This window comes from Dermochelys coriacea, chromosome 4 (assembly GCF_009764565.3).
Source record: "Dermochelys coriacea isolate rDerCor1 chromosome 4, rDerCor1.pri.v4, whole genome shotgun sequence".
Lineage (NCBI taxonomy): Eukaryota > Metazoa > Chordata > Testudines > Dermochelyidae > Dermochelys > Dermochelys coriacea.
Window position 1 is genome coordinate 128,748,939 of NC_050071.1, and position 25,884 is coordinate 128,774,822.

The window sequence follows — 25,884 nt, forward strand, 5'->3', positions numbered from 1 at the left end:
ATCGATCGCTGCCCGCCGATCCGGCGGGTAGCATAGACATGCCCTCAGTGTGGTAAGAAGAATATTTAAGGGCAGTAGAGTTGGGATTTCTGGGGATTGAATTGGAGAGGGAGACTATATAAAGGGGGAGGGATTCCTGGGAATAATGGGGGTTCAATGGGGTGGCAGGGGTGCAGTTTATGGGGCTAATGGGACTGGGGGATGAGGCTCATTGTGGGAGGAATATATTTATATACTTTTTTAAAAAAGGGTGGATGAGTTCCCTGAGGACGTGATGCGGGGACTGACAAAGCCCTGGCTGGGATGATTTAGTTTGTGTTGGTCCTGCTTTGAGCAGGGGGTTGGACTAGATGACCTCCTGAGGTCCCTTCCAACCCTGATATTCTATGACAGGAGTAGGAAGCAGTAGTGGTTGGGAGATCTCTGATTTCCTGTGGGGTTTGTGCCACTGAGTGGGATGGGAAGTGGAAGTTATCCGTGGACTTCAGTACTTGGTAAATTTCAAGAGGGAACCCTAAGGAGCTGTTTGGGGTATTTGGGATGGGAGATGGGTTAACTGAGCTGCGGTTGGTGAGTGTCTTAAGAGTAATATGCTTAATGAAATGATATACTATAAGAAAATGTTGGATTTAGATACTTATTATATATGGTTATTTGAGATACATTAATGTAAGTGTGTAGTAAAAGAAATAAAACACATTTGTAGTAGATAAGAGGAAAAAATCCTGAAAAATAAAACATTTCTTGGAACCCTAGTTATAGATATATAGGTCCGTTCCCATCATACCCACACCTCCACATAACAGACCCACCAGGTTTATTTCCAATAAGGAATAGAATAGAAAATAAAAAATTTAAATAAAAATGTCTGTAAAATACCAAGTGGCTACAGAATTTTTCTTACTGTCCAAAAATTTTCTGCAGCATTAACTCATTGAAATATTCAAGATCCCTTTTCAATTTGAAATGGGGAATAGTATTTAGAAATCTGTCTAGGTTCTTACATGGTGCCAGTCACCATGGTACCTGATGAAATTACAATCTTTTAATAAGGAAATGTTGACCCACAACATAAACATACATAACACATTCAAACTGGCGTGTGCTCTTCTTTTCAGCTTCTTATATCTTCCAGAGAAGTTTAGGAATTCTCTTTCAGTCTTGAACATTTAGGACTCAAACAATAATGAAGATTTTGTTGAGGATTTTTTTTTTAAACTTGATGTTAAATTGGTTGAAGTAAATGACAGTTACAAGTGCAATATACTCTTGTGCAAAATAACACCTTTACCATTTTTAAAACACAACTAAACTTTAACTCCAAGGTAAAGATTTTGTTTGGGCATCTTTATTAAGGGTGAAACTTATTCCTGAAAACATTTTGCCACTCCTTATTCATATACAGTACAGCAGGCATTTTGAGATAGATAAGAATACAAAGACTATTGTATCTGTCTCCATAGCTTTAAATTTTAGTATGTGTGGAATGCTGGTATGCTTCCTGGGATACGTTCCAACTAAGATACTGCATGGGTTTTTTTGGTATGGGGTGGATGGATATCTTTTTTTTTTTTTTTTTTTTTTTTTAAGAATTGATACTGAATACAGTGTTCGATCAGTAAGTACTATGTGAGGTTTTTTGTTTTGTTTTTGTTTTAGACCTTTAACTCTCTCTAAAAGTTACTATAACTAGAATTTGTGGAAATGACTAATTTTGAAAAAATGATCAAACTGGATGTCTTTCAAATAATAGGTCTTGAAATTAAAAAACAAAACTTAAAAAAAAAAAGGGTGTTTTTTTTAAGAGCTTTCTGCTCCCTTGCTGAAGTTTTATAAGAGCCTTTTAAGCAAGAAACAAACTATGGTCTCCATACTGCACTTGGAATTACTTGTATGTACCTCCTGTGCCCATACAAAGTCCCGATGAAGTAAAAACTGAAAATAAAGATAGATAGCAGTGAATATTAACACTGTTGTGGAATAAGTGAGTTTTCAGAGGGGATTTAAGGCTCCAAGTCAGCAAAGCACTAAGAATATGTTTGAGTCCTTATGAAGTCCGTTTGACTTTAGCATAAGAATAGGCTTACTGTAAGTCTAAGTGCTTTGCTGCTGAGGCCTGTATGAGAAAGGGGTAATGTCTTGGTGGACCGAAATGGGAAGAAGGGCCTTCCAAGCACAGAGGGGTGGCAGAAAAAAGTCAAATACTTGTTGGAGAAAGGGATGAATGGAACATCAAGTCTGCCATCATTAGCAGAACAGAGTTTGCAGGAGGGATGCAATAATATCAATTGTGATTTTTAATGATCTTATTAAACCTGCTCATAGACTAACCACATTGAGCAAATGGCCTTTGTCTAGGGAGCAGTCTGGAAGATGGGGAAAGGAGCCCCCTTACTGTAGGAGGTGGTCTTATGAGGGAGGTATAGTCATAGTATTTGTAGTGCAAACCTATGTTTAGGTGTGGCAGAATTCAGTTTTATTTCTTTATAATTTTGACTGATATCGATGTTTGCTTTAAAGCACTTTTTTAATTTTAATCGATTTTTAATTTTCACAGTTGTCAGATATTGGGGGGGAGGGGGGGAGAGTTCCGACAGCAAGGGTCAGACAATCATGACAGACATTCAGATTAAAAAAGTTAAAGCTTTATAACTGTTAAAATGAAAATTGTCAACATCAAATGTCACAATATACAAAATAAGTATCCTTAAATCAAACTAAGTTCTTAATCAGCATTTTTTTTCTTCACCTCCTATAAAATTTATTATTGGTGGAAATGTTTTTTGTTGGTTCGGGTGCATATGGTGAAATTGACATTTACTGGTGATAAAAATGTAATTCTTCCAAGCATACCTATGCTTCTAGATGTGTTTGTGTAAAAAATATTTTTTTTCCTGTAAATTAAGTTTTCCCCAATAACTTCTCATTTTGTTTCCAATGAGACTTCATCTCTATTTAGGAGATATATTTTAGATTAATATATCTTGCCACATCCTTTGAATGACTCACGTTACGCTGGGGTATGAATAATTTTTTTATTTTGGCTTCTGATCTGTCTTGTTAGAGTGGAAGAGGAATGCTTTGCTCAACAGTGTAGTATTTAGTAATTAAATAGCTAGCTGAACCTTACTTTCCTCTCCTGGTATGTATTGTGGCTCTTAAAATGAGGTCATGTTGGTCCTTTTTTGTGATCTTTGGGTTATGTATGATTGAATTATTAGCAGTACTGTGGCGTAAATTACTTTAGCAAAAATGAAGATCTCAAACAATGTCCCTGAATCTTTTTTTAATTTTTAACTCTTGTCACAAGGTATATCCATAATAGCAAAAAGCTGCCAATATTGGTGGTACGCGTCTGTCATACATGCATAATTGCACTGAATTTCATGGATAAGTTATCTTCCCTTCTCCCAAAAATATATATTCTACTTCACAAGAATCTATACACTATTGCAGCTTTAAAAAATATTCTGTACTGCAATTATATCTCCAAACTCAAACATAGGGAGCGTAACTATGAGATGGGACTTCGGGGGTCATGTCATGTTGGGCTAGTCCCCTTTCCCTTTTGGTTAATACAAGGGCAGTGATCTGCCCAGATATCAAGCATGCTGAAGAGATGTTCTGAGAACTCTTGCAAGGTCAAAGCTCAGCTGTGGTAGTGGCCACAACTTGGTGCTCAAAGCTCATTTAGAGCCATAGGGCCTAAACATTTTTAAGTGAAATTTTGCAGTGCTTTGAATAGTTAATAAATTCCACCACTTTCATTCCAATTTGTCTTCCAGCCTCCATCGAAAATATGAATATATAAATTTCTTTGCAGAAGACTTCCATTTTTCTTGTCTGTTCACATGGGATTTATATTTACAAAGACTGAGTGCAGCAGCTCTGTAAGAACAATTGCTTTGATCTCTGCCAAACTTGTAAATTTAAAAATAAGGATTTGCCATATTTACAGTATATAGCTATATATCTAGATGATTTTTGGTATTTTTTTTTTTGGTTCAGGCTAGGATCCTGATCAAGAAAATGAGATCAAAGGTAGTTGCAAACTACTGTAACTATATAGAACCCACTTGCAAATAAAGTAGGGGAGCGGATGGAAGAAAACTGCTGTGAACAAGGGGATTGATTTGGATCCAGGGCTAGGATTTGGAAAATGTGACTTCTGGTCCAAATCCTTAACCTCTCTTGGCTCCCCATCTGAATAATGGGAGGGGAAGTAATGCTAACCTACCTTTTTATAATGCATTTTTCAAATGATTAGCATTGCAAGTGCTATATCAGTGATTATAAACCGAATAGGGTTGGAAGATGAGACCAAATTCTTCTGAAGGGCAGAATGTAATCCAGTTAACTTGTGGGATACAATGACCCTGTTCAGTTTGCTGATATCTAGTCAGTGTATTATGACTAGCTTTGCCTCCTATGTTCACTTTTTTTTTAAATAAAGTTAGCTGTATTGTATGTTAACTTGGTCGCTAATGTGGAGTGCATGTGGGTGGCTATTTGCATGTGTCTTATTATAAACCTTGCAGGGTCCTACAGCCTGGGAGCCAGCCTGACCCTAGAAGTCTACACAGCAATGAAACAGCCCCACAGCTCGAGTTGGCTGGCCAGCCGTGCGTGTCTAGTTGCTGTGTAGACATAGCCTCTGTCAGAAATTTTAGAGTTAGGCAGTTTAGACTGCCCATCCCCTCTCAACTGCTTGGGTTCTCATCTCTTGCCACTTATGGTGTCATGTCACTGGTTCTTTGGTCCTAGACCACCAGTAAAACAGGTAGGCAAAACAGACCTTTCTAATGTGTAAAACAAAATAATGAAAATCACATGCAAACACAATGTTTTTTGTTTTTCTGGTCACTGTAAAAGGTGCTTGTAGCAGTAAAAAGTTTTCACGTAAAAGTAAATTGGTCTTATCTGCTGTGAAGAAATACAAAATTAAGATACTGATCTGTTCCTTGACTTGTCTTGATCAAGCTGACTTCACTTTTAATGAGCTAAAATATTCGTGTGCTTAGTATTAGTTTCTTAAAAAATATCATGAGTTCAGTTATATAGTGAATTTTCCTGTCACGCTTCAGGTTGTTTTTAAACTGTTAGCAGGAACGTGACTTATAAAAGCTAACGTTGATTACTGATTTGGGGAAGGAAACCCTATCTTTCTTTGTATGAGCTTGTGCACTTCCAGTTTGGCTGTGTTAGTTATGAAGCAACTTGACTTTTAAATGATTTGCATTGCAAACACTGGTGTGAACTAAAACACATCTACCTCTAACCACACTGCTCTTTTAAACTTTCTTCAGCAAAGACTTCTGTCTTTCTGTGTACCTTAGCTAGAGCAGTTTCTTTTATAGAAGAAGGAAATAAGTACTGATGATCTAGTACAAGTGTTAGACTATTTTTGAGAAGTAGGCTTTTGTACTTTCTAACAAATAGTTCAGATAATTTTCAGAGCAGCTGTTTGACCTTGTTGGAAATCTGTATTTCCCATTGGGCTTTGGGCTATTATCTAGCTGTACTAGTTCAGTTCCATAAGCTTGGATTTTTTTAGTTTTTTTGCATTTTTTTTCTACCCTGGCAAATCTGAACAAGTTGAATGCATATATGTGATGTGAAAGGTGGAAATGTACTATAGAATACAGCTTTAATGAACATTTAATGGTATCTAAAGAGTAATTCTATTAACATAACATCAAACGAATGGCTTATCCATAATGTGTGTAGCTCTTGTTACTTGAGAATAGTGTTGCGGTTGCTGAAAACAGGTATGTTTTAATTTTCATAGGCAGGTTTTCTGAAGACTTCTTGCATATGAAGTGCTAAAGTTCTAGCTGAGAATACTGTGTGGTAATTTTACTAGCAACATCCTATTGCTACTCTTACTAAAAATTTGCTGATAGAGGTGTTAAGCACTGTACAAGATGTACAAAAACAGTCCCTCTCATATTAGTGTTAAGTGCCCCAGTATTTGTAGAAGTGTTTGGTAGCTTAAAACTTTTCATGCCATGCTTTGCCTTGCCTCTCTGGATGCCGAAAGTTAATCAAACACCACAACTACCACAGGAGTGCTATTTTGTTTAACGATGCAGAGCATCTAAACTCAAGTGTTTGAGCTTGATGCTGAGCTCTGGGGCTGGGAGTGTGTTGTGGAAAATCCTTAGGGAGGAGGAAAGGAGTCCAGTTTATTAAAATAACCACAGATCATTTCCTCAGGGGCAATAGTTACATGTAAATACCATGTAAACATTCTCATATGTTAGAATATGGAAATGGCACTTCAATATACAGTTTAGTCTGAAATGATAAACTGGTAACTTGAGATATCAAGAGAATCTTTTTTAGAAGTCTCCAAATCAGTGGTGGTCAGAAGGGACCACCAGATTATCTTGTCTGATGTCCTGAATATCATGGGCCACCAACACCACCCAGCACCCAAACAGTAAATCCAGCAACCGAAATGAGACCAAAGTATTACAGGATATTAGACTTATGTGCCACAGGAGGAGAATAGGAGGGACCGAAGGGCACCAGTGGCAAGGAAATGATTAAGTGATATATAGCCAGATAATCCTGGAAAGTTACCTGCATCCACATGCTGCAGAGGAAGATGACCTCTCCCTCCTTTCCCCTAATCTGACATGGCGAAAATTCCTTCCCAATCCCACAAATGGCAATCTGGTTAAACCCTAAGCATCTGAGGAAGAACAGCCAACCGTGTGTGTGTGCGTGCGCTCTGTGCCATCTGGCCCTCCTCTTCCAATATTCCATCTCTAGCCATGGCCACCCCTGATGCTTCAGAGGAAAGATTTTTAAAAAAACAAAATTAGTGGGAGGGGGAAAATCCCTTTTGGGTGGCTGGTTGAAACACTGAAGCATGAATTTTTGGGAACATAAGAGAGAAACTGGGAGTGAGCTCCAGTTTATTCCATTTGTTGTTAGGCCAACATGGTTCTTTAGCTTAAATAGCTTTTCCTTCTCCCTAGTATTTATCCCCTAGTCTATCTATAGAGAACAATCGTATCCTCTCTCAGCCTTCTTTTTTGTTTGTTTTCCAAGTCTCCTCTCATAATATAGGCCCTCCATTCCCTTGATCATCCTAGTAGCTCTTCTCTGCACCTGTTGCAGTTTAAATTCATCTTTCTTGAACATGGTTGACCAGAACTCAACACAGTATTGCTAATGAGATCTTACAATGGCATTTTAACACTTCTCTATCTCTACTGGAAATGCCTCGCCCAATACATCCTAAAATTGCATTAGCCTTTTTCGCAGCCACATCACATTGGCGGCTCATAATCCTCCTGTGATCGACCCACACACCTAAGTATCTCTCCTCCTCTGTTGCTTTCAACTGATGAGTCAAGAGCAACAAGCCAGAGAGACCCCAGAGTTGAAAAGTATAAATGGCCTTTTCTACAAGCTTCTGTACTTGTGAATAACTTGTAACTTTGCTACTAAGGTATACTTTGTTTTGTTCAGTCTCTTTGCTAGCCATGTCTAGAGGCGTGTGAGAAATCTTTGAACTGTACTGCTGGATTTCCATTTTTTTTTGTAAGTCATACGCCTTCCCCCCTCAAGAATCTCCTTGCTCTAACAGTGCTGTAATTCAGCTTTGAATGCCATGAGGTTTTTCTGTTGGAACCATTCTGAACTTTAGAGGATGTAGGTTTATTCCTCCTCATTTGAACGTGTTCATATTACCCAAGAGGTTCTTTACTGTGTTCCTAACTTCTGTCCACACCTTTTCCTCTAACTTTTTATTAAACATTCTGATGCTATTTACCTACTTCATTGAAGACAGAGATGTAATGAGAACTACTAAGCATTTTGGTTTGGTTTAGTGTGTCCTTACTCTCTCTAGTAGAGGACCAAAACTTAAGAGTTTTATGTGAAAATCATACTAGACATAACTGAAAATTCTTGGGCATTTTAGAAGTATAATGTAGTGCTTGCTGTTTGTGTTGTCTAAAAGTACAGTAGTTTATGGATTACCATGCAAATTGACTTTAACTGAGAGATGTAATTCTTTTCTTTCCCCCATGCCTCCTCCACCCTCAAAGTGCATGTTAAAAGGGCCCTTATATTTTCAGTGTAGACACTTCAGATCTCATTGCTGGTCCAAGATCCTTTAATTTATTATTTATATCATGTCCAAAAGTGCTTGTTTTTACTCCCATAATTCAGAGTTCAGATTTAAAATTTTGGAATATCACCCCAATACACCTCCACTGTTTCATGGTGTGTCATCTGTTTTGAATTGGTAATACCATTCTGTATCAAATCATTTGGAGTTGCAAGAGAGGGGTATACTTTCCTCTGTCCCAAACAATCAGAGTCTGTGTTTGTCCTCCATCCCAATGTTGTGTTTTTGTTTGTGGCAGGCTTGTGGCTTGGCCATGTACAACAGTGAGTCATCTAATCTGCCTCAGTTTGTTCTTTTGAACCCAATGCTGAAAACATTTGACTTGGGGGGGGGGGGGGGAAGACATTGAGTTTGATTGGGGTAGTGGGGAGGAAACTGCTTACGCCTTTTTTTTTTAAAAAAGTGTAAATATTTTTGTCATCCATAGCTCTTTCTGAAACCTAATGTTCCAGAAATTGGGGATAGATAATATTTTTGGTGGTTTTGCACCCCTGAAAGTAAGGTTTTATAATGGAAAATGACAAGTTCTCTAGACTGGCACAGCTCTAATGAAGACTAGCAGAATAAAGAAAGAAAAGGAGTACTTGTGGCACCTTAGAGACTAACAGATTTATTTGATATATCTGATGAAGTGACCTACAGCTCACGAAAGCTTATGCTCAAATAAATTTGTTAGTCTCTAAGGTGCCACAAGTACTCCTTTTCTTTTTGCGAATACAGACTAACATGGCTGCTACTCTGAAACAAAAATAAAGAAAAAATCAGAACACAAATCCTGTACAAAGCAGGCATTACATTTTTTTGTAAACAAGATGTGTGACACCCCGGTGGGTGAACTGGGGAACCGCTGTGTCTCCTTTAACTCTCAGGATCAGGATACCTTTCACAATTCTGTATTAGAGACAAGCAGCCCCTTCAGGCTTCACTCTCTCACAGCCATTAGCATGTGAAGGCACACCCAAAGTTACATGCAGGCTCTCAGTTTCTTTTATGAACTATATACAGGGAGACGCCTGCAAATCCCCCAGCCTTGCAGCCCAGAAATGTACCTTCTGACACTGCTCAAGACCTTCTCTTCAACAGTGCAAGCTCGTTAATTAGTTCGCCACTTCATCAAAGGATAGCGGACATGCCACTAGACTTTATAATCAGAGCAGATTCCCCAAACACTTTTAGACAAACTCACTGGTAAAGATAAAACGTTAAAATAAAATAGATTTTAAGTAATTATACGAGTATTAGGCATAGAGGTCAGAGTTGGTTACATAAGAAATAAAAGGTAAAATCAGTCTAAATCCTAAGCTTTATCTGACTAAGCAAGATTTGAATCAAGCAGTTTTTCCTCATCCCACTAGATGTAAGCAGTTCACCGTTCTAATACACAGGTTGAATTCCCTGCTCAGCTTGGGACCAATCTCCCCAGTTCCAAGTCTTTTCTTCCAAACGTTCTTGTTGCCTTTGGAATGGATGGGGGTGGAGAGAGGTGGACTCAGGATTCCACTATCCCTTATTTTATACTCTGTTCCAGTGCCCAGAAAAATATTGACTCAAACATGGAGTCAAGCATCACATGTCCTGATATCTTGCTGAATCACAGAGTTAAGCAATCTCCATTGCGTAGGGCTTGAGCAACTCTTACTGAATCTTAAATCTCTTGTTTACGATTCCTCTGCTGGTCAATGGCTGGTGATTGTCGCTTAATACCTGTTTGGGTGTGGGTCACCCACTTTGTTGCCAGTTTAGGGCTAGCTGTGGGCATCTTCCAGACTCTCAACATATTTCAGTAACAAGCATATAGCAAAATCTCATAACTCCATATACAATAAGGATATACATATTTTGACAAAACAATGAGTTTCAGTAAATCATAACTTTTCATAGGATAACTTCCAAGGCATTCTTTGTACAAAATATCATAGCCTTATACACGTGGTGCATGTGGGGGTTACAGGGTGCTATTTTCAGGTACAATGTCACAGGATGAAATTCAATAAGGTCAAATGCAGAGTACGCCACATAGGAAGGAACAATCAGTTGAACACATACAAAATAAGAAATGAGTGCCTAGGAAGGAATACTACGGAAAGGGATCTGGAGGTCATAGTGGATCACAAGCTAAATATGAGTCAACAGTGTTTCAAAAAAAGCAAAAATCATTCTGTGATATATTAGCAGGAGTGTTGTAAACAAACATGAGAGTAATTCTTCTGCTTTACTCTGCACTGATTAGGCCTCAACTGGAGTATTGTGTCCAGTTCTGGGTGCCACATTTCAGGAAGGATGTGGACAAATTGAAGACAGTCTAGAGGAGATCAACAAAAATTATTAAAGGTCTGGAAAACATGACCTTTGAGGAAAGATTGAAAAAAATTGGGTTGGTTTAGTTTGGAGAAGAGACGACAGAGGGGAGATAATTTTTCATTACTACTTTCACTACCCACTAAGCTTTATTAACTGCATGGTATGGTTTTTTCGGGCTGTCTTAGGAAAATTGTTAGTTGAAATTATAAATCCAAATTACCTACATAAAGTCTAAAATGACAAATTGTCCCGCTTTACAGGCAACTTGAATTTCTTTCACAGGATATCCTGTTTAGTCTCTAAATTTTTATTAATGGCTTATGTTCTCAGTCAGCAAGGATTCAAGATGAACTAATCTGCAGAAGCTCTAATATTTATTACTTCAGTTTGGGAGGCCAGTTGTGTATAGTGCACTAGCATACATATAGCGCACTGTAGTTGAATATTGCTGTAAACCTGTCATGATGAGTCAGAGAATGTAACTCTAATTTAACTAGTCTGATTACTTGGATTTAATCCTATTTTAAACCATTTTCAAAACTTTATCAATAATACTGGTGAGTTCAGCAAGTCTTGAAAATTCCACTTACCAGTAGTGAATACTAAACTCCTCCATACCAGCCACCAGAATCTTAAGTCCTCACAGAATTTACTATTTCATTTAGGAGAAAAAAGCTTCAGCCCCATAATTGGTTTACGTTCAGCACAATCACTAAATGCTGTCTTCCTGAGTCCATACACAGCTTCAGTATCTCTGCTGCTCATACAATAGCTTTGCCAAGCAGAAATAATATAAAACTAATAAGACTCTAGTCCATTTCACTGTTACTGCTCAAAACTACCAGTATGACTGATGGCAACTTGTCATGTTAGGGAGTTGACCCTCAACTACAGTGTTGTGCTTGTCAGTAAACATTCCACACCCTGATTTATCGAAAGTTTGTCAGTTCCCACTTGTCAGGGTTTTTTAAAATTATTTTGCCATGAGGTCAAACAAAATCCAATTTGCAAGAGCCACACAATTTTAGTGTATTTAAATTCTGTGTAGATTCACTGCTGGAATTTTTATCAGTTCTTCCAGTAGCTCCACCTCCCCAGGCTCAAGGACATGGTTTAAAAAAAAAAAATTACATATAGTGGGATTAGCTCGTAGTGCGCTCCCACCCCCACCAAAAAATCAGTCTTTCCCCACATCCCACTGAGTAAAATCTGTGGTGCACTGGAGCTTGGGTAAGCTGAGTCTTCTGCGTAGAACAAATAATTGTTTGTTCCTTCTCCCTCAAAAGTCTGGTCTCCATAGTCATAGCTTTCATGGTATTGATCATAGAATATCAGAGTTGGAAGGGACCTCAGAAGGTCATCTAGTCCAACCCCCTGCTCAAAGCAGGGCCAGTCCCCAATGTAGAAGTGAACTGTTCTGTATTCAGTTTGTAGTGGTAATAGACCTTCTAATGAAGGTTGATACAGATGTTCATTCCTCTGTAATCCTACTGAATTTCATACCTTACTGGTTTTGCTGTCAATATGTTTCAATATGAAATATGTCATCTTGTCTTGGTCAGACTTACGTTGGTATAACTATGTAGCTCAGGGGTGTGGAAAATGCACACCCCTGCAACAACTGGTTATAGTGACCTAACATTCGGTGTAGACAGTGCTATGTGAACAGGAGGGGCTTCTCCTGTCAACATAGCTACTGCCTCTCAGGCAGGTGGAGTACCTGTGCTGATGGGAGAAGCTCTCTGTGTAGACAAGCCCTTAAAATTGCATTCCATAGCCTACTCGACTGAGCAGATCAAAGTTAGCTATGAATTGGCCTGTAGCCTGTAACCTAGTTACTTTCAAACAGATTTTTCGTACCTTTTTGCACATCATGTTGCCTGGGAGCTAGTCTGATGGTATGCATAGAGAGCACTTGGAGAGTTTTGTGCCTTCATGTTCATGGCTGAATTTGGACACTTTTATTTTTCCTGTCTTAACTTTGTTAAAGTGAAAAGCATTGGAAGACTTCTTTCGAAGAAAAATTTGGCTCTTGAATGTTCAAAGAATTAATTAACTTAGTAGGTTTTGCTTTTTGTTTTTGACCAAAGAATCCCAAAGAATATAGGCACTTCACTTCTTTTCTAGTGTTTTAGTCTCATATCGTTTAAATATTTAAACTAAGAGGTAGACCCTCCTGTGACTCAACACATTTGTGTAATGTTGACTGTTGGGTTTAGACTGGCAGAAACTTATGTACTACTTAGCTAGGAATGTATTGTGCTTCTTAAAAAGTGGTAAACTAACCTGTGCAGAAATGCATGCGTTGTTAAATCAATACATTTATTCTAAAAATAGTTATTCAATTCCTTTTTCCTTCCAGTCATTCTTTAATTCCACACCATGTGTGTGCATGCGTGCGTGCGCACACACAAAATGCACATGCATAATTTTTGTACTGGTGTTTTTATTGTTGAATGTTTTCCCTACTCAGAGGGAGAGAATGGATCTGGATTTAAAACACAAAGTAATTCCCACTCAGTGGTATCGTCAACTGAGATCAGGGCGGTTGTTACATTAAATCATTTTAAATGAGATGCCACTCCTTCTTCCATTAGAAGTTCTGCTTCTTAGGTGGTAGTTTTGTCTTTCTTTTTATTTAAATGTACGTTGATCCTTGCTGCATTGTATTGTCTTGCAGATTTTTGTTTGACTGCTGTGAAAGTTGAAGGGCTTATTTCTGTGTAGTGTCCAAGCTACTTAGAGAAGCCGGAGAGTGATGGTGCAGGCAGCTATTTGGGGATTTCCTGATACTGAGCTGGATTAGCCCCATTGGAAGTTGGACCTTACACCAGTGGAGGATTAGACAGAGCAGAGTTGTGCGCTACCTTCGTTCCTTCTTTCCCTGAACTGGCCCTGTGTTGTGGTGCTTGGGAGGGGACTGCTGTTTCAGGAGACTGCTCTGCTAGCTTTACTTTATAGGAGAAGTTTCCCCTATACAGTACACAGGGAATCTTCGCCTGGCCGGTTCAGTCTTGAATCCAGCCACTTTGACACAACAGTGGTGTAAAATGGCTTTAGCATAAGTGAGAATTTGGTCCTTAGTGTATTACTCATTTTTTTTGGTTTTCTTTACCTTTTTAGGAGTCGCTTTAAATCTTATAGTCTCCTCTCCACTGTGACAGGGAGAACTTTCTTCATTAATTAGTTACCAGTATGGTGGATTTTAATTTAAATTGTCCAAAATGCAATCTCTTTGGCCATGTATTGAAGCGAAGTGCTGGTTGTGGATTATGCCTGTAATCTCTTCGAGTAGGCAAATGGTTTCCAGAAAGATTAGGTTAATTTCTCTCCTCGTTCCAGGTTCCGTAGAATTTTTTAATCAAATTGGGACAGTGATATCCTTGATATACTTTAGTCAGCGTTTGCAAAATATATCTACCACCTGGAGGGGTATGTCTAGTCAAAGTAATATGAAAGACCCAATGGAGGAGGAATCTGACCAGCAAGGTGTGGAGACCTGTTGATGGGTAGCAAGAGGGTACAGGGGCTTGAAGGGGGGACTCCATTTTTTCTTACCAGCCTCTCAATAGTATTTTCCTGCCAGACTGGAAGCTCCACCACTTTCAAGCAGCGAGAAGGGAGACAGGAGTATTATATCCCTCTACACCATCCAGAGACTGCTAGCTGCTGCATGGAAGGCTGAGGATTGGGGAATGGAGAAGTGTCTCTGCTATTTTGCCCTCCCCAGCCTTTGTCTTAAATTGTTTTGTGCTCCTCTCATGAGTAACTCCAGTGCCTGCCTTTGCTGCTGTTCAGAATTTCTACAAGCAACAGTAGTGTGAAACTGACATGATTAAGACATCTCTGGGTTTTAAATGGCTTCCATTTATGTAACTGCAGTCTTATGACTGTTCTTGTTATCCTGGATCTTATTCTTCTACAAGGGTGGGGCGAGGAGCTTGGGAGTTAATTACAGATCCATGAAATAGCACCAGCCACTTTAGGTTTTGTTAAAGGTCCTTGGTAGTAATGAAAGCAGCTGTCAGGTTACTAAATTCTGCTTTCTTGTCTGATTGACGTGTCTGTACTCCAACTAGACTAATGGTGAATGAAAAGTTCCCCTTTTTTCTGTAATGATGGAACGTCACAGTAATTTGTCTGAGAGCAGAAGAATGTGTGACCTAATCAGGAAAAAAGCTTCAAACTTGTATTCTGTCTGTCAAGCAAAAGAAGTGACCAATTTGGGGTGCTTTGAATTTGGACTGTGTTCATTATAATGAAAGTCCTTTTTCACTTTGGTATATCTTACAGGAAATATTGTCTTAATGTTCCTGAACATGGACTCTTTGGTTTCGGCTACTACTCTACACAATGGGGTCATCCCCCCACATTTTCAGTAGATACATTGCGGAAGGATTTGTGTATTTTGTAATGCAGGAAGATTATGCATCGCACTGAGATTCTCCATTCTTTCAAATCTCATTGTACAGTTGTATTCAGAACTGTGTGTAAGTCCAATTTTGATAAGAATCTGCAGTATGTAAATAAATAAATAGCAGTATTACCCATAAATAACAGCAGAAATAAGTTTATCCTCTAAATCCACATTTGAGACTTATAAGGCAAACCGGGAGCGGCTCCAAACTCTACGTAACGGAGGGCCATGTTGGTAATTTACCAGGAACCTGAAGGATGCACCTAAATGGAGCAGTTTGCTGTAGCTGCCCTAATCTTAAATTTGGAGACATTTGAACCATGAATGCTACAGATCCTAATGGTCTGTCATTCTGTATTAAAGGTGAAGGTAGCTGTGGATTACAGCATATATAACTCTGAGCCTCATTAGGCCACCCATTCCCTAATGCTGTGGCTCTTTGGATGTACTACTTAAAATGGAAATACCAAATGGTTGGAGGAGGAACTCCAATCCCAATCCAAGAGTTTCAATATGAATGGACCATAATTAGTGGGATTAATCTTTGCGAATGTCAATTTTCTGGCTCCCCCAGCAGCACTCTTTCTGCACTGCTGCGTCGTGTTCCTCAGCTGTAGAAGCGCTGAATCTTCCTTGTCAAGCCTCATGGAGCAGCAGGGGGAAATCTGTTGCAGCCCCTTTTGGTAGGGGGGAGGCGGCAGCGAGTTAGAGCCATTCAGAGGAATGTGCCTTCCCTGCTCCAAAAATACAGTACTATTTGAGCACTGATACCTCTCATCTCTTCTCCCACCAAAATGCATCATTTTAACTTTGGAGGAACGAGTTGTCCAACCATCCCATCCCATCCCTTTGGTCTTTCCCAAGCTGGCTTCTTAAGAAGGGAGGAAAAGGATGGCCCTTATTTCCTTAAAGAGTCTAGAACTAGCTGCTGAGACTAGGTGCCTCAGTCCCCACGGCCCACTCCTCATGCCTGGCAGCTCTGAACCACCTCTTAATTCCCACAACTCTGTAACAGGGGAGAGGTTACCCTTTGTACAGACATTCCCAAGATGATATTCCCCAGTGTCTGTTTGAGAACTTCTGCTACAAATGTCATTGATTGTGATCTGTCCTGGAACTAAGAAGCGAGACTGGGGCTGTCTAAATGTGTGGCTAACTTGTTTAATATTGTTCCCATTATTTTTGTTTGCAAGATTCAAATTTGTCCCAGCTTGAAAGAAGGGAAGAAAGCTTCAAGCTATCAACACAGTTCTTCTCATGCTTGCCTTTTTACACAGTTTGAGATGGTGTCCCATTAAGATTGATGTACCAGCCAATTGTTCCTGTTTGGGGAGGGAGCATTCATGTTTTACAACAATATATGCATCCCATTTTCAGTAACTTGTTGGGCATGCATGTGGTTTTCTTGGAGCTATTTTTAAACATTGTGTGCGCTGAATGTTCCTCTGGGCAGATGTCTTTCTACATGTTTTTGTGCAGAGCCTAGTACAGTTGGGCCCCAGTCCTAACTGGGACTACTGGACCATCACTATATTATGATTATTAATACAAATTATCTACGCTCTGGGATTGAGGCTAGATATGACAGCAAAAGTGGTGAAAGGATAGCTGAAGTGAGTTCTTGAGAGAACTATAGAAAGAACAAGATTGCTTGGAGGAATAAAGCTCTTTTTTTTTTTTTTTTTTTTTTTTTTTTTTTTTTCCTTTCCCCAGGTCACTCGCATTGTCCCATATTCTGTTACAGACATAGGAATGGAAAGGCAAGAGGGAACTATAGTAGGTGTAGAGTTATTTATGCAGCTCATTGTGTATATCAAGATTTAAAAAAAAACAAAAACCAAAACTACAGTGGTTTGTGGCTTTGTTTTAGGACTCAGAACAAGGAGTTATTCTGTAGTTTCAAATATTGCTTTATTTCTTGAAGTCTGGTCCTAGTTTTACAACTTTTGTTAATATTTCTGTTTTTCTGGATGGCTCCACCAATGAGTTTTTTCCTAAGGCCCAATTGTATTTTATAAGCAAGAGTGTTGAGTCCATCCCTCTTTGATCTTTGTCTGTTTAGATTTGAAGTTCATCAGAGCATGGACAGGGTGTGGGTGTTAACAGCACTGAGCACAAAGTTGGTGTTTAACCATTCATTATTATTCTATTATTATTTATTTATTGTATTTTTTAAGTTATTCTGGAAGCATGGCTTCTTTTCATTAACCAAACACATGAGTCAAATGAATAGGATTCTTATAAGATCTTTCCTTCAAATACTTGGACAAAATGCTGGACTTACAGGGACATGGTATGTGAGGTAATATCTTTTATTGGACCAATTTCTGTTGGTGAGAGAAACAAGTTTTTGAGCTTGCACAAAGGTCATCTTCAGGTTCGAGTAAGCTCGAAAGCTAGTCTGTCACCAACAGAAGTTGGGTCCAATGAAAGATATTACCTTTCCCGCCTTGTCTCTGTAATATACTGGGACCAACATGGCTACAACAACACTGCATACACAACGGACTTATAGGGAACTTTTTTCACAGCAGACATAGTCTGAAGCTCGTAAAAGAAGTCAAGAGGAGTAAATTAAATAAACAACATTTTAACATAGATACTTCTGTAGCTAGATGGTGGGGCTCACTTCTCTTGATGTGAGAGCAGGGACCCAAAGTTAGCCTGAAATACAGCTTTTCTTCAGGTCTTTGGGTCCTTGTCTTTCTCTGTTCTCTAAACTTGTATTGTGTCTTAAATAGGATCTTTCAAGGCATGTAACACAGCCTATAGAAATGAGACAGAAGCTAAAACAATATGAGGCCTTCGGCTAACTTCCTTACTGATCGGGGCTTAGGTAATTTAAATTGAGTTGTTGGTTAGCTTACAGGAAATGTGTTCTGTCTTAGGAACAATTCTTTTGAGAGGTCAATGAATCATGGAGCAGCAGGCGGCAGATTCCTAAAATAGGGCTATGAGGAATCTGCCTTACAGGTCAAGTGTTTGTACAGTGCCTAGCACATAGGGGCCGTAATCCTGGCCAGAGCTCATAGCCATCACTGTAATACAATTAATTAAAATAATATGACCCAGATGTTTGTCTAAATATTGCTTTTAGGATAATGGATTAGGAAATCAGAAAACTTGAGTTTTCTTTCCAGCTCAGCCATTGACCTTGAGTAAATCAGTTAACTTCTCTGCCTTGGTTTCCCATTATCCTTTGTCCATCTTGCTGCTGTTTTGCAGTGTTCCAAGAGTTGGAGACTACACTATTAAATTTTTAGGTTTGCTGTGCCATGCAAACAGCTGTTATGTAGTTTACCTAACTTTCAGAAAAGTCTGAATACTCAGGCTGGTAGATAGGTGAAGCCTATCTTTAATGTATCAAAACAAAATAGCTCTAGTAAATATTTTGCGTTAGCCAACACAGATGAAAAAAGATGTCTGTTACTATAATCAGACACCAGGGACCTTGGACATTAAGTCTGTAACCATAACAGTGTAGTTGAAACCAAAACACAGCTCCTGAATGGCACAACTCTTAACTCTCTGTAGTGTGTTACAAGGCGGTCTGAGCTGAAATTTTAATTTCTAGTTATTTTAAATGAACAGATGATTTTACATAAAGTATATTATTCAGTGTCATTGTTCTGTGTCAGTTGTCTTGGTTTGTTTCAAAGTGTGCTTATGGTTGCATCCTGATATTACTGACTGAACTGGCATTTGCTTTTTAATTGTAAAATTGAATGATACAGAAAGCAGCTTTTTTTATTCACAGCTAAGATTTTGACACTGCCTCAAACATATGGTTTTATAATCTCAAAAGCTATTACAGTTAAGTCAGACTTTCCACTATAAACTCCTGTTAAACATTTTTTAAAAGTTGCTATGCTAATATTCTGACCCTTACTTACAAAAAGGTTTTGTTAGTGGACCAAGAATTTGAAACTTGCTACTAGAAGAAAAAAGCATGGCCACTACACTTGCCACATTCAGAGCAAAATGTAAAACTTGCCTCTTTGCCTAAGCTTCTTCTCAACAGTACCTTGAATCTCAGATTCATTAAAAGGGTTTTTTTTTTTTTTTTTTTTAAGTCTCCTTTTTTGGCATCGAAAGAAGATGGAGCACAGATTTTTTTTTTTTTAAGCTTGTGGGAGATGGAACTGGGTTCTATCTACAGCAAATCAGCTATATTTATTTAAAAAAAAAAAAAGGACCGAGGCCTTCATTTTTAATATTTTTTGTTCTTTGCCGACAACAATTTTGCAGAAGTTAAATAAGATACCTTACTAGTAATGAAACTGAAATGAGACAGTTGAACTGAATTATAGTCTGTTTTTAAAATTTAAATTGAACTAAATTAAAATTAATCTACATTTCAGTAGTACAAATTTTTTCATTAGGTTGGGGCTTTGTAAAACTAATTTAAATTCCTGATGGAAATTGCCTTGACATAAATTGCTATATCCCTTTCAGTGCACATGAATTTTGTTCTAGAAATCTAAATATACCAGACCATTCCTTTTTGTAAAATAAATGTATCAAGCTAATACTAGTTCTTACCCTAGAGAAGCAAAAGCACTCATGTTGCTCTTTTGCAGCCTTGTGTCCCTATCTCCCTCTCTCTCTCTTGGTCTTGAAGCATCCTTGATTCTACCTGGGGGATGCTGTTGAGCTCTTCTGAACCAGACTTGCATTTAATTAGATTCTGCTTAATTAATGCAAGGTACACAGAGCAAACCAACAAAAGGTATCTTCAGACCTGCCAAGCTTCTCTCACTCAAAGGGAAACTCCCTCAGTTGTGATTATGTTAAAAACAGCATCAGCATTCTTTCTCATGGAAGATTTTGCAAAATGGTTAAATAAGACTTAGAACCTTTTTTCATTTCCCTTATTCACATTCAGACTTTGACACCCTCCTGTTTTAAGCAGACAAGTCTTAACGGGGCTCCACATATAATTTGGAAGAATGAGTTAGAGCTTGCCTACATGGAGAAATTATTCCATAAAAAGGTAGGGTGTGAATTTAAAGCACAGTAGCTATTCTGGAGCAGTTCCCAGTGTGGACTTTCTTCTTCTTGAATAAGACACTCCACCTGGGCGCCTATTCTGGAATAACTATTCCGGTCAGCTTGACCATGTAAACTGTTAGTTATCTCCGTTCTTCCCAATAGAAGAAAAACGGGGGGCGGGGGGGGAAGCTTCCCTCCTCAGTGCTTCTGCAGAACTTGTTACTTTGGACCACTTTGATTAAAATTCTACAAATTAAGGAGCAAGTGTCATTGGCTAGAAGAATCGATCTGTTCAATATACCCCTGGTAGATGTGATGATGGATAGGGAGTGGAATAAAAGAATGAGACTAGGAATATTGAACACTCCTTTCTCTGGTCTCCAGTATCCAAGAGTCTGACAGAAAATCATGGAAGCAAATAAATTCAGTTAAGGCTTTTCCGGTATTGGGTATACTGGGTACTCTTTGTGTTTCTTATTACTGCCAATTGTGTCCAGGTGTTTGAAATACTGATCCCTTAAGAATGTTAGTGTTTTGTGTAGGAGAGAGTCTCGCATACTAATGTCGGAGTGTGCAAGAGACCTGGGAAGCACTTAATCAAACATTCATTCCACCTGTACAGTATCAACATAGCTGAATAACTCTTATAACTTTGGAATCTAAGTGAAAGAGCATTTCAGGAGCTTTGGAATTCTTAGTTTCCAAAACTCATTAACTTCTGCAAGCTTTGATAATGACAAATGGTGACTATGATACTGGTCCAGTAGAAACAGTAATCAGAAATGTGTATTTCTTGAATTGCAAGCACAGTTGAAAGTATTCTGAGGTTTTGTAAGGGTTTTAAACCCTTAATTTTTTCCACTATTGGATCTGCCTTGCTTCCAAATGACTGTGTTCCTGTTTGGCATTGTATGTAAATTGTAATGCTTTAAGAAATAAACCCCTCTTGGTCTGTTTAAGGAATACAAGTAGTATACTGTTTTAAGTATTTGTACAGCATTGGAATACTGTCTGCCATTTGTGCTAAATGTTTATTTCCTAGAATTCAGCCCATCTTACTTGTTGACATAGTACAGCTGTAAAAATTGACCTAATCCCTCTTCTCTCTCGTGAATTTTCTTTCCTAAAAGACAAAGTATTAAGCTCTGTAGGCTAAAGAAATTCAGAGGCGATTATGCTGTGGGACCTGATCATGCTGCCCTTACTTGGACAGAATTTAATGAAGTTGAGAATTGTCTATAACTTGTTCATTCTCTTTCCTCTAAAGAAGACTTAGGCCTGTTCTACACTGGAAAAATTATATCGGCATAGCTATGTTGAGGTACGTGTGGGAAGGGAGCAGGAGGAGATTGAAAAACATACCCCTGATTGACATAGCTGTGCTGGCATAACCTCCAGTGTAAATGCTGCTATCAATGGAAGCCAACTTCTGCTGCCATAGCTAATTTCATTCAGGGAGGTGGTGTAGGCTGTAGCTACAGTACTGGGCTATGCTGGATTGCTAAACCAGTATAGTCTCTGTAGTGTAGACTTACCCTTAGAGAGCCATGTTTTGGGAAAGCGTTTAGAATTAGTTATTCTATTCTGTTTCACTGATTTAGTACATGGCTTTATTTGTCCTTAACTTTTCTCATTAAACTAGTATCAAAGTTAATTTCTTGTTTTACATTGATCACTATGCACCCTGCCAGTCTTCTTGACACCTATTGATGGTAAAGGTGGAAGATCTTTGCAGTGAGAGGACAAGAGACCTATGGCATGATACTGATAAACATTTTTACTTAATGTCTAGTAGTACTTGTGGCACAACTTTTTGTTTCATTTAAAAACATAAGTTTTAACCTTTTTAAAAACAAATAGTTTTTCTTTAGTGCCAATTGCATTATAGAAGATTAGATTCCTTTAAAGACTTTTTTTAGATTAGGTGGGTTTGGGGTAGAGGTAAAAAGTGAATTTTTTTCAGGCTTTTTATCTCTTATTCTAGGGTCTAACTAGCATAATCTGAAAATTTGGAGTCTTCGGTACATATTTGGAAAGTATCACAATATTAGTGTCACAGGTGTCTTGTGGCTTAACCGTCTTGTGCTACTTCAGACTTTGAAAGTTATTCTCTCATGTTTTATAGGTCTATGTGTAAACTAGTTTCCCCATTCCTTTTTGAAATCCGGATGTGCTTGTTGGTGTTGATCCCACTGTACAGCATGTCTAAATAGAAATTAAAAATTCTTATTTATTATCACACAAATTTAAGATTGCACAAGTGGATGATGATGTACTTTAAATGTAGTGTATCAAGGTTATAATTTAAAAATTTAATTTAAAAAGAGAACTCAACCCTAAACATCAAGAATTATGGAAATAATTAGCCATGGTAGCTTTTGTGTATAAAAGCTATATTCCATTATCTTTGCAATTATTAGTATTTAATATTATTAGAATGTCAAAATTCCCCCCCCCACACACTCATTACACAAACACCCCAAAGTCTGAACCAGAACACCAGTTAAGAGCTTTTATATAGCTGGGGGTGGAGCAGGATTTAACGAATCTATAATGAGCTCAAGATACCTGTGCTCTGCTGGAGTGTGGAATTTTTAGTTTTTAAATCCTTGAATCTTCCAGCCCACTGAAAGTGCCTTGATGTTTTAAAGCAGAATTGAAAGCCCTTTTCCCACATTCCCTCTGATAAACACCAGATATACCTCCCATACAGCTGGGAAACTCCACAGAGAAAGTAGCAGCATCTTCACTGGTTTTGTTGAACCCAAGTTGTCTGTTACTATTGAGCTGCTTAAGGTTTCCTGCTTCTACAAGCAAACTGTCTTCTTGCTTAAGTGGCTTAGCAAGAAAACTGTAAGGAGCTCAATAGATTCCAGTACCCTGAAGAGATGCTAATTTCCCCAGAGTGCCTGGGCTGCTACCACTCTGTCCCTGAAAAATTCATACTGCCTTGCAAGAGTTCGTAAATCTGTGGAGGCTGGAATCAAGAACTCTGCAGGGTAATGAGATCTCACATACGCTTACTTGACTATTTAAATTTTGATTTGGATCTCTGGTATAAAATTAGTTATTAGTAATACTAAGTTCAAATAAAATTGTCGTATTTGAGACTTAAGTTTTCAAGTTTGTCAGTAAAGACAAGTTTAAGGTAAAACCTTAAAAGTAAGTGGTATAACTGATGTGCACAACTTTTCATCTAAGGGATTTTAACCCCGCTTTGACTGAAACTAAAGGCAAATTTAACTATGAAGTTGCTAAAACTTCTCTAACGTAAGATGTCAAGAACATGTCAGGTACAGAATACAGTGATAAAGTGTAGAAGAGGCCTTAAGATACACACTTAATAACTGTGGGGCTGTTCATACATCATTTTCATATCAATTTCCCAGTGTCTAGTATCCGTTGCTGCTTTAATAAATACTAACACACATCCAAATTAGAAGTTATTAAACATTGAACAAATCAAAATAGGTGACCTCACTTTAAACTCCAGTTTGATGCAGGAGGCCAAGTCTGGTATGCTCAGTCTAACAATTAATCCCATGAAACAGGATGGTATGAATGTGTTTTTAAAAAAAAATTAAATTACACATTTTTCTGACCCATGTCTGTTGTATTCTCTCTCCTCTCCCCCCCCCCCCCCCCCCAAGTAAAATAGTTTGTGTCAACAGCATATTGTTAGTGTTTAGTGGGGGGAAAATAGATTCAATGTGCATTAACAAATGTTCATGATAACGAGCATTATAAAATGTCCTGTTTTGGGCTAAAAGGATTTATAAGATAAATAGTTGTAATAGTTACAAACATGCATGTGATTTGGTCCTTTCTAGAATTTTTTTTAAAACCTAAAAGACCAGGTGCACTTTATAAATCTGGTGGGTTATTTATCCTGGTCAGGTAGCTAGTGAAAATTCAGACTTTTAAAGTATCCTAGTAACTAGTCTATAATAACTTTTCTACCCCCCCCCCCCCACTCAGCACTCGTAGTTGCTTGTTACAAAGATTCACCTCCCAACAGGATGAACACTGGCAGAATAAGATTGAGTTTCATGCACTCCTGCTGAGTGGGTCTTTTGACCTTAGAAAGAGAACTTCTGCCTGTTCTGTGGACACTGACCTCATGTCTCTGTGTAAGATTTGCCACCTCCCTCAAATTCAGTGGTTCCCAAATTTTTCAGGGTTGCACCTCCCCTTACCTCTGTCTGTACCCCCTCCCCCACTCCAGGTCCAGGAAGGTGGGGAGATGTGGACAGGGGTAAGAGGATTGAGGCTAGGGGTGGGGCCAAAGCTAGAGGCGGGGCTGGGACTGGGTGTGGAGCTGTGGTCAGGAGACGGAGCTGGGACCGTGGCTGGGGGCAGGGCCAGAGCAGAGCTAGAAGCAGAGTGGGACTGGGTGGCACTCCCTCTCCACCCTGCCATGGGGGCTGGCCCTGGTCCCGCTGTGCCCCTTTGAACTTCCTTCGCACCCCTGTATGGGTGCTGCACCTGCACTCTACTGCAGGGGGGGGAAGATAGATGCATGTAGCTTTTGTGAAGCACTTCATTATCTTTTGGGATGAAAGGCAATGTTCAGGGTTGTGTAGCTGTAGCAGAACTTGGGCGGTTTTGACATAGTAGGTGTTACTGTTTCATGGGTATTGGCTGAAAATGGTTCAGTGCTTGATGTGTAGATCAGACTGTTTCCATAGAGTACTGTCTCTTCTCCACTTCCTTCCTTTTGCCCCCCACAAAAAACCAAACCAAAATCACACTTGAGTGCTATTTGCAGACTTTTTCCAACTTCCTGACTTCCTTTATACCAGGGTTCCAGCCTCACTGAAGTCTGGATATAGGAGTCAAGCCCTCTATCTTGGAATGCCTTTCCTTCAGATAGGCTTTCCTTTCCACTGGCCATCTGTTCCTAACCAGGTATTTTAGCCCTTTAAAAGGGTCAGCTGGCTGCCGGACAGCTAGCTCCTTATTCATTTGGGCTTTCTCATGGTCACCTTTCCCCAATTGCTTTTTGGAAAACTTCAATTCTTCTGTGTCCAAGTAATCCTGTCTACTTCAAAACACTCTCGAGCTTTATGGCACAGGTACAGTAGAACCTCAGTTATGAATACCAAAGTTATGAACTGACCAGTCAACTATACACTTCATTGGGAACCAGAAGTATGAAATCAGGCAGCAGCAGAGACGGGGGAAAAAAAAAAAAGCAAGTACTGTACTGTGTTAAATGTAAACTACTAAAAAAAAAAAGGGGGGGGAGGGTTAAAAAAATTGACAAGATAAAGGAACTGTTTCTTTGCTTATTTCATTGAAATTAAGATAGTTAAAAGAAGCATTTTTTCTTCTCATAGTAAAGTTTCAAAGCTTTATTAAGTCAATATTCAGTTGTAAACTTTTGAAAGAACAACCATAGCGTTTTGTTCAGAGTTATGAACGTTTCAAAGTCACAAACAACCTCCATTCCTGAGGTGTTCATAACTCTGGGGTTCTGCTGTATTTGTTAGCATGTTTCCTCCAACTTTTCCTGATAGGGCATGTTCCTGTAGTAATCAGTGAGTGTCCTTAAAAATCCATAAATAAGTGTGTGGTTGCACCAGGTTACAGGGGTTAGGTGTGTTGAGCAGAAAGCTGGAGATAGTGTCCTCAGCCACTTGAAGTTTGGAAACTAACAGTTTGCTAATAAAATCAGTGAGTCTCAAACCCTCTGGCTGCAGGCAGGAACCTTCATCAGCCATCACATTCTTCAGTAATTCACATTCTGTAAATGCACATGCAGGTCGTGCAGTAGCCTTTGGGAGTTATAATTCATGTTGCCAATTGCTGAGTTTTATTTTAAAAAAAAATTAAATAAAAACGGTGGTTGCAAGGTATACCTTTAATTGACTGTTGTGACATACAAAACTTATTCCGGTTGGAGTGTTTAACACACACACACACACACACACACACAACAGTTCACTTGGTGTATGCTAGTTGTGCTCTCTTCCAGAAAGTGATTAAAACCCAACTCAGGGCCAAGTGAACTTGATTTCAATAATAT

General features: G+C 38.8%; 1 protein-coding gene across 11 annotated transcripts in view; it reads left to right on the forward strand.

Annotated features, from left to right (window-relative positions):
- Nucleotides 1-25,884, forward strand: part of FAM53A (family with sequence similarity 53 member A) — a 95,213-nt gene that overhangs the window by 51,829 nt on the left and 17,500 nt on the right. For 6 of the 11 annotated variants that reach the window (XM_043512666.1, XM_043512662.1, XM_043512661.1 and 3 more), the window contains one exon: nucleotides 19,750-19,857. The exons of the other annotated variants lie outside the window; for them this stretch is intronic. In XM_043512666.1, coding sequence (XP_043368601.1) covers nucleotides 19,750-19,857 — 108 coding nt within the window. The remainder of the gene's footprint in view (nucleotides 1-19,749; nucleotides 19,858-25,884) is intronic. 11 annotated transcript variants of the gene reach the window in all.